This window comes from Lathamus discolor, chromosome 1, assembly GCF_037157495.1.
Source record: "Lathamus discolor isolate bLatDis1 chromosome 1, bLatDis1.hap1, whole genome shotgun sequence".
In the NCBI taxonomy this organism is placed as follows: domain Eukaryota; kingdom Metazoa; phylum Chordata; class Aves; order Psittaciformes; family Psittacidae; genus Lathamus; species Lathamus discolor.
Genome location: NC_088884.1, coordinates 14,946,634 through 14,963,021, shown reverse-complemented (window position 1 = coordinate 14,963,021; position 16,388 = coordinate 14,946,634). Strand labels below are relative to the sequence as shown.

The 16,388-nt window shown below is 36.4% G+C and overlaps 1 protein-coding gene across 3 annotated transcripts in view; it reads left to right on the top strand.

Moving 5' to 3' along the window:
• The window catches only part of DOCK4 (dedicator of cytokinesis 4), a 265,386-nt gene that overhangs the window by 190,368 nt on the left and 58,630 nt on the right, over positions 1-16,388 (top strand). For all 3 annotated transcript variants that reach the window (XM_065695089.1, XM_065695013.1, XM_065695172.1), the window contains exons 24-27: positions 3,889-4,016; positions 6,169-6,303; positions 8,959-9,057; positions 15,825-15,919. In XM_065695089.1, coding sequence (XP_065551161.1) covers positions 3,889-4,016; positions 6,169-6,303; positions 8,959-9,057; positions 15,825-15,919 — 457 coding nt within the window. The remainder of the gene's footprint in view (positions 1-3,888; positions 4,017-6,168; positions 6,304-8,958; positions 9,058-15,824; positions 15,920-16,388) is intronic.

Below are 16,388 nucleotides of genomic sequence, written 5' to 3'. Positions count from 1 at the left end.
AAATTGGGAGATACTTTTGGCACATTGTTGAAATCAAACATCAGGGGTTGATTTAAGGTGCCCAGGCACAGATGTTCAGTGCAATTTCTGATGTATTCAATGCATCTGGTCTCTGCCTGCCTCTCTAGAGAATGCAGGTTATCAACTATATTTACTGATCGTGTGTGAGTAGGATGTCTGAAATGGCTCTGTACTGACACTTTGGTATAGCTTACTTAGAAGCCTTTTCCAGTGATTTTAAACTTCAGCTCTTCCTATAAGGTAACAACTACAGAGATGTTAAAAGGTGACAACAGAAGTTACCTGCCTAGCTCCTGTGAAAAGTTAGTGGGTATAAAGGCCTTACTCTACTTTACTTCTGTTTTTTTCCTATTTACTTCTGCATCTTTGTAATGTGCATAAAATGTAGTGAGTGTCTAGGTTTCCTCCTCCAAAGAAGAAGAATTTTCTTGGAATCACCACTGGTCAAACATCTCACTGTTCAAGGATAATGCTGTCTATCTGTTTGAAATGTTCAATTACACTGATTTCTTTTCCAAGCAGACTGAAGTCTTTACTCAGATATAGTAATTTAAAAGAATATTTCATATTTCTGAAATTAATCTTTAAAATACACTAGAATAAGGAAAGTTTTGTATGTCTGTGCAGGTGCTTTGCAACTAACTGAAAAGTAAGTGGGAAAGTTGTGCTGTGGGTTAAATATTTAATATTAATGTAGCTCACATTGTAAAGTCACACAGATTGCCCAGAGTAATCTCTAACTATGCCAATCATGTACTTGAAAAGCTCAATGTCACGATTTTTTTTCTGTCTTTCAGTATAATATTTGTAAAGAGCAAGTATTAGCATTTTAAGCAGTCAGCTAATTTGGCTTCCTGCACAGAAGAATAACTGGTACAATGAGTGATGGCTAAGAGTTCTGATTATTACACCATTCCTTGTGCTCATTAATTTTCCTATACAGAATGGCTGACATTGCAGCTGGCAATTTTTAAGAAAAAGAGTAACCTGAGACAAGTGTTGTATGTTACATTCTCCAGACTTTCTGACATAGTCCTCTCTTCGAGAGGCTGAGTCCTTTGTTAGATAGGTGCATTACAAATATGAAAGTAAGTTCTGACAAGCAGAGGGATATGTGACAATTAAAACCAAGCATTGCCCATAGCAAATATGCCAGCTCTCCTCGTCTGCAATACCATTACATCTCTTCACCTGATCAGGTCAAGACAGAGATGTGTTTAGACAATGGGCTTATAAGGAATATATCTGAAGCTGTGTAATATGTTGTGATTAATTCAGTACCTAGCACTGTTCCCCTCCCCATGTATAGTTGAAAGCCATTGTAAGATGCTTTTTGCTAATCTGTTTGGTCTTGGTGAAACACAGTTCCTGATCATTTTTGCAAAAATGGAATACTTGAGACAGTTGAATGAGGATGCTGTTTTGCCTGAGATGCTTCAGGCCATGCTTAGTGTAACTGTTGGCTATTTGTAAGCCAAGTGTTGCTACACATAGATTCTCTGTTCTTCAAAATGGAGTTCATAATGCTGTACTTACATATGAGCAGCACACAGAGTAGTGGGCGCTTCAGAAAAGGTACCATATCCTGAGTGCGCTCATCAAGAAGCTGCCTAGAGTTATCCAAGAAGAAACACCTTGGCACAGTGCTGTTCCTGTTTTCTCCTCACTTTCTGGAATGAGGGACTTGAATTGTAGCTGCAAGAGAGGCCCTGCTGTCCTCAGAGGATCTATGGCCCAAAGGATAGACTAGTAATGGTGTGAAAGAACTACTAGATCTGCTCTGACAGATGTGGAGTTAAGTAGTGTTTTAAACATTTGCCTGGGAATGAAAGACCAGGTTCAGTGCTCTTGCCAGCTTGGATTCAGCTTCCCATCATGTGCCTGCCAGGAGAGTACCCTAACCACAGACACACAGGTTGGTTTACACAATGAACCCTTCATCTCTCCTCTTGAAGATGGGTTACCCGATAGTCAAGAATTTGATGTGTATAAGGTGTAATAGAAAACAAGGAAAAGTCACCATCCCTTGTAGTCTAGAAGCACAGTCTTTTTTATAGGAATGGAGAGTCCTGCTTTTCACTTCAGCAGAAGCCATCAGCTCTCTTTTTTTAATCTATCGGTAATCGATAAGCTGATTTAGCAGTGAAGATCAGAAGCTGGCTCTTCCCTAACCACAGGTCTGCACATTAGCCAACTTTCTGCCTGCTTTCCCTTTGACCCTGTAGATCTTGCTGGTGGCAGCTGTGTACTCTCAACATCTCAGAGTACCTGAGGCAACACTTTGCTGAGCTTCTGGCTTTTAGACAAAAGGAAAATGCCTTGTTGGTTTGGTTGAAATGCTTCTGCCCAGCTGCAGTGCTAGAGGCAGATAACAAACTCTCAGGCCACTCCTGATGAAAACCTGCTGAGACACTTGCAGAAGTAAGCAGTTACTGGATAGAGGCTCTTTGTTTCCCAGTTTTGGGTTTCAGTGCCACTAGTTTTGGATTCCTTGATCACATTTTGATTACTGCCATACAGTCTTTGTTTATATTTTTCTTCCATAGGAAGACATAGTGAGCACCTGAATAAATAATAAGCGTGAAACACCTGTTTAAAAAGAGCAGGTGAGCTTTTTTAAAGACAAGAATATACTTAAATAGTGTGTACAAATGAACTTCTCTGTATGATTTATCTTGTTAAGGATAACTAGACAATGAAAACAAGCGAATAATGAGAAAACCAAGATTAGTGCTATATTTCAGTGAGTGAAAGAAGCATTCATCAAATAAAATCTCAGAATAAATCTTTTTCTCCCTTATGGAAAAAATAGAAGAAATATTTTTTGGTGGGGAAGCGTTTGTAGAAAGGCTAATCCACAAGCCATGCCTGATTGGAAAAATTATTCTAAAGGAGTACTTTCCTGGCTGGATAAGCTACATTTTTCAGGAAAGAATTACATTAATGAACAAAGGAACTGAGTAGATGAATATATTTAGATAATGTAGCATATAATCATCGTTAAAATGTTAATAGAGGAAATGATTCAAGTACATTTCTATGAGAACATAATTTCTCAATTATGGAAAAGATCTAAAAACAACAACAAAATGGAAACAGATAACACCCATTCAATTTATCAAGTTGTAAATAGGTGTGTGTTGTCACAAATGTAAGTTTTAGGCTTTTCCCATTTAATGTTGACTTTAACTAAAAGAAAAAGAAGCAAGAAAAAGTAGCATGTTAATGAAGTTCTTGCATAAATTTGAGACAATTCAGGACTGAAAATAGCACCAAAGAGCTGTGTTTAGGAAATGAATTAGAGGAAAGGCAAATCAATTCATGTAGATACCAGTAGTCTAAATTGCTCATTCTTAGTAGGAGTGAGGAATATGGTAAAGTGAAAATCCCAAAAGAAATCTGAAAGTACTGCTTGTCTGAAAAGTAGAACTCATTAGAATAATTTCAAGATGAACCTTGTTGTGACCTTGACTTGCAAAGGGATCCTGTCGCATGGCAGGGAACTTTAGAACATAATTTCACATTATCTTGAATACAAGTATCCCTGTGCTAAGGTTTTTGCATGACAGTCCAATAAATCCTTAGAATTTTCTGTTAGATATAGTATGCTCCACACAGTGGTGTTTTTCTCCAATCATGGTATGACATACTGATTTTCAGCATATTGTTTATTCTTCAAGTCTTTGCTTTAGAATATTATGATTATGCAGTAAAAGCTTCTGCTTATGAAAAAATGTTGGTTAGAGCAAGTAAGAGCTTCTGCTTTTCAGAAGTACTGGTTTAGACTGAAAACACTTTTTTTGTCTGTATTAAAATTAAATGATTCTATTAGAAGCTTGTACTCATAAAATTTTTATTTTTTTCCAGATTCTCGATACATTCTTCTTCCAGTAGTTTTGCATCATCTCCACATGCATTTACAAGAGCAGAAGGATCTTATAATGTGTGCACGTATCCTTAGCAACATATTTTGCCTCATCAAGAAGAACAGCTCAGTGAGTAAACACTATGTCACTTCCACAAGGTGTTTAACTTCTTTATGTGTCTCAATGACATTTAATGACACGAACTGGACTGTGATGAGAAGCATTTTGAAGAGTCCTCTGAGTAATGATTCTGCATAAACATGTCATTTTGATTTCTCATGAGCCTTTTCTTCCATGCAAGAATATTTTAATTGTAGTGCATAGTGTTCTGCCAAGATTTGACTCTTTTTGAGTGTTGTGTTGGATAGAAAATGTCCAGTTTCTCTTGGAGGCATTTTCAATTGTGGGCTGATTAGTCATAGAGGACACAGGGATGATATAGGTAAATAGATTGATCTCAGTATTGCAAGGGGAATTGCCCTTGGTTGTTAGCTGATAAACTTTGTGGCCAGTTTCTGATGTTTGCATTTGCAAATTGATCTGTGAAAGCTGCATATGAGAGCTAGTTTAGATAGGTGTATTGCAAATACGAAGATGATGATAAGTTCTGACAGGCAAAGGGATATAAGACAATTAAAACTGAACATTACCCATAGTTGGTGCAGTACATGCATATGGAGGCCAGAGTACATTACACTGTAATGCATTAGTGACAACTGTTCTATGTCTTTCTTCATTTCATATCACTGTCAGCAGTTAAAGTTGATCTATCAGTGATTTGATATGGAAGTGGCTTGCGCCTTTGGCACTATAACAACTTTTTCATTGCAGCTGCTCCTGGATTAGTGTTAGAGCTTATCACAAGATAAAGTGCTAAATGATAAAGCATAGCTGTGGGTTTGGATTGGGAGAAAGGCTTACATGTCTGGTCTTAATGTCAGGAGACCTTTCATTTGGAGTCACCAACCCAGACGTGCACAGTGAGTGGATGTCTACATAACATTCTCTGTAATGTTCATGATATGCAGCTACTGTTTTTAGTATTCTTGCAGACATTGAGAGTATTAACAACTTGGTGACTTTGATATGATTTTTCATTGCTTCATTCCAAGATAATCAAGATAATTTAAAGATTGAGGGAACAACTGAATTGGCAGTCAGGCAGCTTTGAAAATTCAGATCATCGGCCATTCTAATAGTTTGTGCATCAGTCCCCATGTTTCAGTTCCTAAATACATTGTATACTGTCTGCCTTCCTAAGCAGCAAAGTTGACAGTTGTTTGGTACTAGATGGAGTAACAAAGAACACACCCGTGACAGCACACTGGAGTCCAAACAGGAATATGGAGTTTTAGTTACAAACAATATGCTTTGGGTGTGTAGGAAGCAAAATAAATAGATAAATCACTCCTACACCTCGATGTCAGCAAAGTTGAATGATCTGTTTGTCAGCTGAGTTTTAGTTTGGTTGTGTGCATTTGATTATCAAGTGTTTCTTTCTGCAAAGAAATGTCATCTTAAATCATGGATAAAATCGCTCAGATTAAGATGGTGTTGTCTTGCTGCAGTGGAGACAGAAAACATTGTTGAAGCAGAGAAAATGTATTTCCATCTGAATTAAAAAGGAAAAGTGACTAAGCTTGACTTCATCAAGTGTTTCATGTGTGTAATTAAGGTATTCGCGGTCTCTTTTAGTGGTGAGCACTTTGGTTCCTTTGTATTGATGTGGAGTACAAGCAGTTGTAGGCTTATATAAATGACTAATTTGTTTGTGCTACTCAGCTGATGGGAAGCAATGTAGCTGGTCTTTACTGCTGAAACAGGTCTTGAAGGTTGATCACCATCTGCTTGTTTCTGGTGATAGTTTTGAAGTGTGAAAGCAGAATTCTGCGTTTTTGAATTTAAGCCTCTCTTGGCAATTTCCCCAGAATATATATGGGCGTTACCTATAAAAATCTCACCCCAAATTTCTCCTATATTATTTCCTGCTTTCTTCTAAACATTAATTGAAAACAGAACTATGCTAATTTGATGAACGCTTACATAGTCAAAGTCCATCCCGTAACTGTCCTCTATACTTCAGTTCAATGTAATTAATTAAAAACTGTTAAAGAAAAAAAACGATAGAATTAATCAGTATTTTAATTAGAGAATAGTCCTTGTTTCTTTAATGTCACATTTGTAGTAGAACTATAATTTGTTTCTAAAATGACATCAAAGGCAAAATTACTGTGGTCATCTTTCTATTCTAAAATCTGAAATGTTTTATTTACTATTTAAGGAAAAATCTGTCCTGGAAGAAATTGATGTGATAGTAAACAGCCTGCTTGATATTCTGTTAAGGACCATACTGGAGATCACCAGCCGACCACAGCCATCAGGCTCTGCTATGCGCCTCCAGTTTCAAGATGTGACTGTAAGTTTCTTATAATGAAATATCTCACAGTTGTCACTGCTCGGACTATTAGATTCGTAACAATGTTGTCTTTCCATTGCAATTCACAATGTTAAGATTTTGTTTATGAAACAGAAAATGAGAACAAAAAAATCCTTTTTTGCACCTTGTTTATTTTCAGTGGAATCAGTAATATTTTCTTAATTAAATTTACTTCTAAATTGTGACTATAAAAAAAAAAAAAATTCAAAAGACACAATTTTTTTTGAAACTGTTTCAGGTCAGGAATTATTTCATTATGCTTCTTTTGCTGACAAAATTAATAGTTTTCTGAAACTGCTTAAGTTTGAATTCCTGAAAACACAAGATTATCAGTCAATAATATTTTACTTCTAAAAATGCATACATTTTTACATAATGAAACAGCTCTAAAATGCCTGCAGCATCTGTGATGCTAACTTGGACAAATCCAAATTTATTAATTGAAAGGCATTTTGTTGTTCTCAGGGCTGAGCAGTTGACCTTCATTTCTATCACATGAAGTAGAGCATGGAGGATGCCTTTAGAAGATTAACAAATGATGTTTTGGTTAACCTGCTATAACATCTCATGGGAATTAGAAGGTTGAGATGCAGGCATTTACAGAAAGCCTATGATGAGCATTGATCAAACAATATGAGGTTTCATTTTGCTTTGTTTTCAGAAAGGTTCAAAGTTTGCTTTTGAAGGGCAAATCAGTTCTAATATGGCATGGACTATAACCCCAGTATAAGCTGAGGGGGTAAGATTTTCTGCACCATGCTGTGTGATTTACATCTCATTGTATGCTTCATTAATTAATTAATTACCCAGGTTTTTTACACTGTAACAGTTTTAGTTAATGAATATATGGTTGCTTTTCAAATGAGAATTTCCTGAGATCAAACGTTTCATAAGCATTTAATAGCTGTGGAAGAAACGTGGGGTTACTTTTTTGTTTGTTTGTTTTACTTTATCCCACAGAGAACAAACCATATAAAGTGTTTTATGAGGCTGACCAAGCTCTGTAGTAAGATAACACCATTCTTTAATCACTGTGATTCAGCAGGGCTATACATCTAAGAGCTGGATGTTTTTTTCTTTAAATTGCAAATTACAATCGTATGCTTTGTGGCATATCAGGCTATCACAAGAAAATCTAAACTGAAGTAAGTTTTGCAGTATTAGATTGTTAGTGTAGCAAAGCTCTGATCTTACTGGTTTCTTCTAAGATATCCACTTGCTTGCAGATTACGTTTTCATAAAACACCACGACAGCCTAATTCGTTCACACCACCAAAAAATTAGTCTCTGGAAGTGATTTCAAGTTGCAAAATTTCCTTTTTATGCATCAGAAAAGCCATGTTATTGTCACCACAGGCTCTCAAAGCATACTTAATGTGGAAGTGACTCAGAGCACAGCATAAGGCAATTACATACATTTATGTAGAAACATCATGCAGTATGAGCTTATGGCAACACACGGAGCCAGATTCTTGGAACTATTTGTAGAGCAAGTATGATAAAGTACTCAATATGAGTACAGCAGTAGAGTCTGTTCCAGTATGTTACCATTATTTCAAGCTGCATGTATCACAAATTACTCTTTGTGAGATGTTTCATGGCAGCACACGGGATAAAATTCCATCATACTTTTCCATCAGATATAGTCTTCCTCATCATAGTCCCAAACTCATTTCACTGTGATCTGAAGCCCACATGTTGCTGTTTTTCTGCACAAAGCAGCAGCATAAACAACCAGCGTAAAATCAGGCAGCATCAGGCCATACACTGCCATGACAGCACCATTTCTTTCATCTCAAGGAGTGTTGGTACCTTGGTACCATTTCACTCGGCAGTGAGGAATCTTGTTAGATGATTGATAACCTGCAAAATAGATGTGATGCTTTAAACTGAGCGCAAGGAAGACATGGCTTTTGGGTGTCAGTGTTACAGATGTTGCACTGAAAAACAGTGAATTTAATGCAATGGTGAAAGTGAAACTTCTGCTTTAGGATGTCAGTGATTTAGACCTTTGGATTTCCTTAAGAAAAATGCATTTGCATGTAAAGAGCTATCAGAAAACAATCAAATTAAAATTAATCTTTATTGATGTCAGATCTCAGAAGTTCAGTTTCTCAGAACCTCAATGAATTGCAATTGAATTAATGAGTTTTCTTTTTGACAAATATTGGGGTTTGTGATGAAAAAATGCTTTGAAATGTTCACAGCTGACTCCATTATTTTTTTCCCTAAAGGAAAACAGGAGCATTCTTCCCAGAATTGTTGCAAAATTATTTTTGTTTGTATTTGTTTCAAAGCTGAGTTGACTAAGAGGTTGTGATTTTAGTAATCTAAATAATCTGTTTAAAAACAGATAAAAGGGAAACAAATCACAAAACAAAATTTTACTGGTTTAGCTTTTCTGGAACTCTTTCAAATATTTTGCTAAGCAAGTAAACTGCATTTGATGAAAAATCATTCTTTATATGGGAAGGAAGTTTATAATGAAATTCATGTATTTTCACAAAATGTGGAGCCTGATTGTAGATTAATTTCCTTGCATTTGTTAATTATTTTTAAGTGCTTATAATATGACAGTTTAAGCTCAGGTGCAGAAATCATCATAATATTTCTATTTTTGTCTTATCTGAATAGGGGGAATTTGTCTCCTGTTTGTTGTCACTCTTGCGACAGATGACTGATAGACATTACCAACAGCTTCTCGATAGCTTCAACACGAAGGAAGATCTGAGGGTAAGTAACAGAATTGTTTTTCCACCTCTTCAGGTCTCTTTTTATTTCTCTTTAATTTATCTCCCTTTAAGAGATACTCCAGTGCTTTGGTGAAACACTTGAGTATATAAATGAGATCTTGTTTTCAGATTAGCTAACTTCTTCTTGGGCTTTCTTGTGTGCTCAGGTCGTCTTACAGTGGGGTGAGGATTCTGTTGCTTCTGCAATGACAGGAGATAAGAACAGGGATAGAGGGGGGACTATATAATTTCTTTAAAGCTATAAACTCAACCTCCAAGCCTGTTTTAAGGATGATATCAATCTAAGGTTACACAGTTCTGCTTGATTCTTCTTGTCAGGCAATTGGGCTTTTTGTCTGGTTTACTATACTTTGTTTATTCATTCGTTGAAATATATATGGCAATGGCAAACATGCAGCTTGAGAAATGCATATTTAACTAACTCTCAGTTTTTCTTAGCTGTGCAGCGAGTGTGTTGGAAGGAGGACCTGTCAGACTTGTAATGTCTCTCTGGCCTGTTTGATCATGAAAGAGAGTAGCTGCAGAGCTTTTCAGGGCAACTTCGACCAATTTCATTGATGCAGTTACCGGGTTCATGGGTTCATGGTGATACAGCATTTTTAATTCTGCTTTGGAGGAGGGAGGTGGATTTTTTTTTTTAATAAGTTGATGTTTCCTGCATAAAGATATCAACAAGACTTCCACTCTGCTAGACCCTGAAAAACTTACCCGGTACCAGATTTGATCCACGCAAGAAATTTTGAGCAATCACTTATTCCCATATTCAGCCAGTGAACCTAGATGGGAGAGTAATTATTCACACTAGTATCACACTAGCTTCCTAGTGTGGTAGTATAGTTTTAGATGTTACTCTTAAATTACCATCTGATAAACTGAAATACTGCCCTGAAAAGGGGAGTCTAATCATGGTGCAATTTCAGATTTCCTTAAAATTCCTGATAGCTGTTTAAAGCTGTTTTGAAGAGAGTTTACCATTCGTGAGTGCCTTTTCTTTGTAGTGAGATGGTTATATTGAACTTGAAGGATAGAAAATGATGCTAAGAAGTTGTCATGATTTAAGAGTGCTACGTCAAGTTACATAGGGTGGATGACTTTTATAGTAGTATTAGAACATCTGTTTTCACGTAGCATAGTTGCTGTCCTTAGGCATTTTTTAGTATATGTTGTGGAGCCTAGGCATTTTTTTTCTGAAAACATTTTCTGTTTTGTTTGGGTTCTGAGTAAGTCTATATTCATAGATTCCTAGATTTTTATATTTCCTAGAGGTTTCAAGCTTTGTTTTCATTTGATGTATCTATGAAATACAGTGTTGAATTTGTTTCAACTTTCTTGATTCTAGAACATGAAAACTCTGTAGAATTAGTGCTTGAATGGTGCTGATTTGACAGATTTATATTCCCCCCACGCACATATCCTACTATTATACAGAGACATATGGAAATCAGCTGCAGCCAGTGTCATCAGCTATCAAAACAGAGGTCTTAAGAACTCAAGTCCAGAATTTGTTTCCATTCAGATCTCCTCAAATCAGCATCATCTCCACCAATGATTCAGTGGCAGGAGGTCAATCATCATTAATGCAGCATTGCTTGTCTTCTGAGTCTTAAATAATATATTGGAAATATCAGATATCATACAAATGTGTGTAACTGAGAGCAATAGGAAAGGATAAGAGCTAGTGTGTGAGTCTGACACTGCTGTTAATCACAAGATGATTGCATATGACTTAGGCTATCTGAATTTTCTTGCAACTTACCTCTCTATTTTTCTGGTTGCTAAGTGTGGCACTTTGTTGGTATTTTATGCTGCTTTAAAATATGCGTCTTAGGAAGTGACATCAGTAGGACTAAATGAAGATTCAGGAGGTCAAAAGCACCTGTAATAAAACTTTTTTTCATCTCAGAGGCTTATAGAGGCTGAGCTAGTAGCCATGGTTGATCTTGTGGCTAGTATGTACCTTTGGGATTTAAGCTTCAGTGGTAACTACCATCAACTTGCTGTATTTTTGAATCCTCTTTTTGCTCCCTGATCAGTGATGTCAAAGTGGACTGGGTCTTCTGTAATCCACATACAAGCTACAAATCTGATACAGTCTCTGCAAGGGATTTACCAGTGTGTAATCCAGGCTTCTAAATTGCTCTCTGCTGTGCTTTTTTGCTTTGACTACCTCTGTTTATGATTAACCATCTCTATGAACAATTAGGCATTGATATTACAAGGTATTTTTAATTTCTTCCAGACTCATTCTCAAGGTTACTGTCAAGTGCATACATGAATGCATGTTTGCACAGCATTTCTGACATGGTTAAAAAAATACCCCTCCCCAAACTGCTTCTCCAAACAAAAATTCCCTTGTGTAAGGACTTTTAAAAAGGGAATGGAGGCTGCCATTCGTTCTATCCAAATATATTTGAAGTTCTTAACTTAAAAAAAAAAGTCTATACCAAAATTATTAGAGCCTGTTTCCAGCTTGCTAATCACAGTATAGCGAAATGGAGACTTTGAAGGAATGACATGTACACACTTTTGCACAACATGCATCCGAGTGATGCTTTAAACAAGTGGTTGTTTATGGAAATATTTTCTGTATTTTGTAAATATATTTAGTTTAAGTAATTGACATGGTGACTGTTTATATTTTAGTAATTTCTTTAAGAGAGTCAGGTTTTTGCCACACAAAGCAGAAGACAGAAGAAGCATTTTATGTTTGAAAACATGCAAGCGAAGAAATGACAGAAAATTCATGTCTGAGTGGTAGCAGCAGAGACAATAAATACTTCACTCACTTTTTGAAACATTGAATTTAATGAGGCAGTAATTTTAAATGCTTCCTTTTATCTTTCAATATTAAAGATGTCTCCTTTTGCTTACCACAAAATACCATCATCTTCTAGTAAATATATTTTGCAGCAATCTGTAGAACAGAGGCGCCTTTGTAGGCAGATACAAAAAAGCTTGGATATAATTTATGACAAAAGGTAATGGTGGAAGTTATAAATAGGAGAAGTGGGAACGTGACTGAGAAAAACAGTATATGTTAGCACAGTGCAGCTTTGAGCCCAGCAAGGTGGTTTTTGTTGATATGTGTTGAGTTTTTACGTAATAGCTTAAAAGAAAACATAAAGATAGGTACCTGCCAGAAGGCCTAGTTTTTATCCATTGGCAGCGTACCCTACATAATGTGGAGAAATAAATATACAGGAGAGATCTGATGAAGAAAAAGCTAATAATTCATAGGTATAAACATAAACTTTACTAGGTTTCTGATCCCTGTCATCCAGCCAAAGGAACCTGGTGGGTGCCAAGCTCTGTCACCAAGTGCTATTTATTCCACTGTTCTCTAATGACCACTTAGATACAGGCTGTGCAAGGTCTGTAAGGCATGGAGAATGTCTCTGGTGGCGAAGCTCAATTCTGGCCACCACCCTTCCCCTGCTATTATGCAGGGTCATCTGCTTATGCATGGGGCTTCAGAAAGGATGAGTGCTGAGGCAGAGGGCTATCTCTGAAACAAATATTTGAGTGGCTTCTTATGTAGCTTGACAAAGCAGTGAAGGAAAGATCTGGAAAAGAAGCTGGCCACAGGATGGATGAGTTGTCTGAGCACAGACAGCCCAATGGCAAACCATCTTCTTTCTTATGGGCACTATGGTATTCTGCAAAAAAACTCTAGGATGCTCTAGAAAGACTTGATACCACTACTTACTAAGTCTGCAGTATGAACCAAAGCAATGGATGATCAAGCAGTGAGCTTCAAAGTGGACTATTGACCCAAACTAAAATGATGCACACACTCTTAGAGATCCAGTGAAAAGTCTGACCTGCTTTACAGAGGATTTTACATGCATACAGGAAAATGTGAAGGAAATTGCAAGGCAGTTTTTGGTTAAATGAAGTCTTTCAGAAGGTCAAGTTTCTCTCTTAATCAGAGTTTGATAATTTCATCAAGCAAATATTACTGCCAAAGGAAACCGAACTGTGATACTGTGATATTAAGTGGTGTAAGATAATACTAGAATCTATGTACACTAGGTAGGAATATTAAGAGATGGTATTTAGACTACGTAAAAGGACAAAATTACTCCCTTGCTGTCTCCTAAGATAGAAGGCATATGAGACATTAATTATATCTGTACTCAACCAACCGTTAGTTCACATATACTGTGGGCAAAAATGTTTTTTAAATGTTAAAATCTGTTACTAAATCATTATGATGTGTTCAGCAGAGCAGATACAACTATGAAAGACAATAGGTTAGTGCAAAAGAAATGGTTCGAAATACAGTTACAAAATTGATCTTCCATGAATGGTGCTTCATGGTAATGTCTTGTGATATTTGGATCATGAAACAAAAATGAGTGATTGCATCATATAAAATGCCAGGCACTAGAATGATAACCAAAACATTTTATGGAATTGCTACTTGGAGGTGGGTCCCTTGAGAGCGAACACTGATGCTGAATGTCAATGAGCAGTACTGACACATGAAGGGTGCCATTACATTAATGTCAAAGTATCAGACTAGTCAACTGACATTCTAACCTTTGATTATTTTAATGCTTCTAATAGAATCCTAGGGAAATGTATCATCAAATATAGAGAAACTAAAAAATGAAAACTAAAAGTTAGCTACAGATTAATTCTGTTAATAGAAGCTTAAGAGTTGTATCTTGAAAATCTTACAATTGACTGGTTTTTCCAAAGTTTTTTACCAGTTACCAGTATCAGTTTTATTTCAGGTTTGAATAATACTTCATTTTGTTTGGTTTCAGTATGTACTGTAACAGAGATCTGCAGTCCTACTTGGGCGTTCAAATTCACATTTTATATCTAATATTACTTGTTACTAAACTGACACAATTTTCTATTTTATTTTTCTGTTAAAATTAGAAATAATTAGCCTGGTGTTAATGATTCAAAATGATTCAGTGCCTATATTTGCTTTGGTTTGAAGTTTGCATGGTACTCTGGTTTTAGCCAAGATACCTAAAGAAATTAAGTATGTATGATTTTTCTCTCTGACATTGTTTTCTTACTGACTTTTGAAGCAGCTGAATGCTTCAACTTTCAGCAGGCTGAATGCCTGAATTTCAGCAGGCTTTGGCAGTGGCCCATGGGTCTCAAAGGAACCAAGTTTAAACCTCATGCAGCCCTTGGCTTTAAAGTCCTCAGATCATTGCTTGGGTTCCCAACAGCAGCCATTTGGGCTCTTCAGCTCAGCAGCCAGTCAGTTCCCTAACAGCATGAACATGTATTTTGACTGGACAACAGGCAGGGTAAAAATGGGATATGGGAGAATTTGTGACATTATTGTGAGGTGACCTGCAGCAGCATTCAGGGCATTGCCATATTGCTGGGAGTATGGCACAGAGCTGCAGTGTTTACAACACAATGAAGAAAGGTAACCCCTAAAGGAAATAAGAGAAGGCAGAAGTGTTAAAATTTAAGTACAAGGTGCAAAGCTATAGGAAGGCAGTCCGGCATAAATGTGTTGCTTGTAGAGCTACTTGTTTATTTGTAAAGCTGGTCATCTGCATTCAAACACTGTGTTATCTGCAATGAGTATCGTTTATACTCTTTAATACAGATAATTTTTGGCATCTTGCTCAGAAAACAGGTTGTCACTTTTATGTAATCTTCTCTGGTGGGTGGGTGCAGGGATCTCAGCTGCCTTTCCGTGTGCCTGCATTCGTCCCTCTTTACAGTGATTCTCTAATGAAAGACATCTGTTGTGCAATGCCAGTCATCTACACATTGATAAATGTAGTTGAGAATATATTTTGGTGTTCAAAATTATTTGGTATCCTTTGTTTGTATCTTCATCACATCAGTGTTTCAGGCTAACTCTACCAGTGGCGTGGGCAGAATCAGTGATTTCAAGGTCAGGTACCACACTGCTTCTGCTAGGCATGTTATGTCACTCGCCTCATGTTCTTTATGATGTCAAAAGCTCTGTTTCGTTTACTAAAAAAAATACTGGCTGTTCTATATGCAATCAGGATGGGCCATTAGAAGTATTACCTTTGTTGGTAATTTTATTTGTGTAAAGAAAATCTGAAAAATTATGCATGGAGAGGAATAGTTCAGTTGTTTATTAGCGAATTGAATGGAATAGGACATGATAATGCTTAAAGCTCTTAAGCAGTGATTTCTACATTCAGAATAGCCCACATGTGTTCACTATTTTTACAGATTCAGCAAATGAGGCAGAATGGTTAAATGACCTCCATACACCCAGCCAGCTGCAATAACAGTTCAGGGGCCTGGGCATCACATTTGAATTCTCTGGGCTTTGCAAATCCAATGATAAAATTGTCCTTACGCTCCCTCTCTTTCCCAGCAAATAATGTCACTTCCAGAATAAATTCTGAAAGTGATGAAAACCTGGCATGATTAAGGAGAAACTCAAACCCTGTAGTGTTTGCAAAGTGCTTTTTTGATTTGCAGATTGTTCTCGGGATCACATTTGTGGAAGTGTATGGGTGGAAACCAAATGCATCTTTGACATTTCTCTTATGTGTTGCTGTCAATCAAATGGCAAATTAAATTATTTTCCTCCTATTAATAAAAAATAATTAAATCACTATTTGAAGCTTTCTTCTGTATCAATAAACAGAGGTTTATGTTGAAAATAAATGCAATTCTGCTATTTCTATAAGGAATTTTTGTCTCTGATTGAAATATTTTTAAAGCTCACTGCTCTTTTTAAAGCAGCAAAGACATCTGACTTCTTCTTTTCCTTCCAAGGATTTCCTGCTGCAGATTTTCACTGTATTTCGGATACTAATACGACCAGAGATGTTTCCAAAAGACTGGACAGTGATGCGTTTGGTTGCAAACAAGTAAGGCTTTTTTTAATGTTAATAAAAAATATGAGTAGTATGCGAATATCATGGTCTAAATAAAGTTATATGATGTAGGTAATAAAAAATTAAAATATCTTTTATAATGCTGGCTGCAGTTTCTCATTTTTTAACTTAAGATTTAAAATCTCTGGACTTACTTTACATGACAAATTCATAATATAATCTGTACCCCTTTCTATTCTGAATTTCAGTAAGCACATATAACTGGAAACTCAGAAATGCTTTTACAGAATGAAGATGCTATACATCAACAGCTTTGTTTTCCAAGTAGCAAATGACAAGTCTCAACAGAACTTCATTTCAAATCTGTTTGTTGAAATGCTGAGTTGGTAAAGATCTGTTTGCTCCCAAGAAGAAATTATCTGCTGTGGTATCATTAGCAGTGTTGTGTGTTTGTCAATTTAGTGCTTGTCAGAATAATCACAAACTAAAAATCACAAATCAG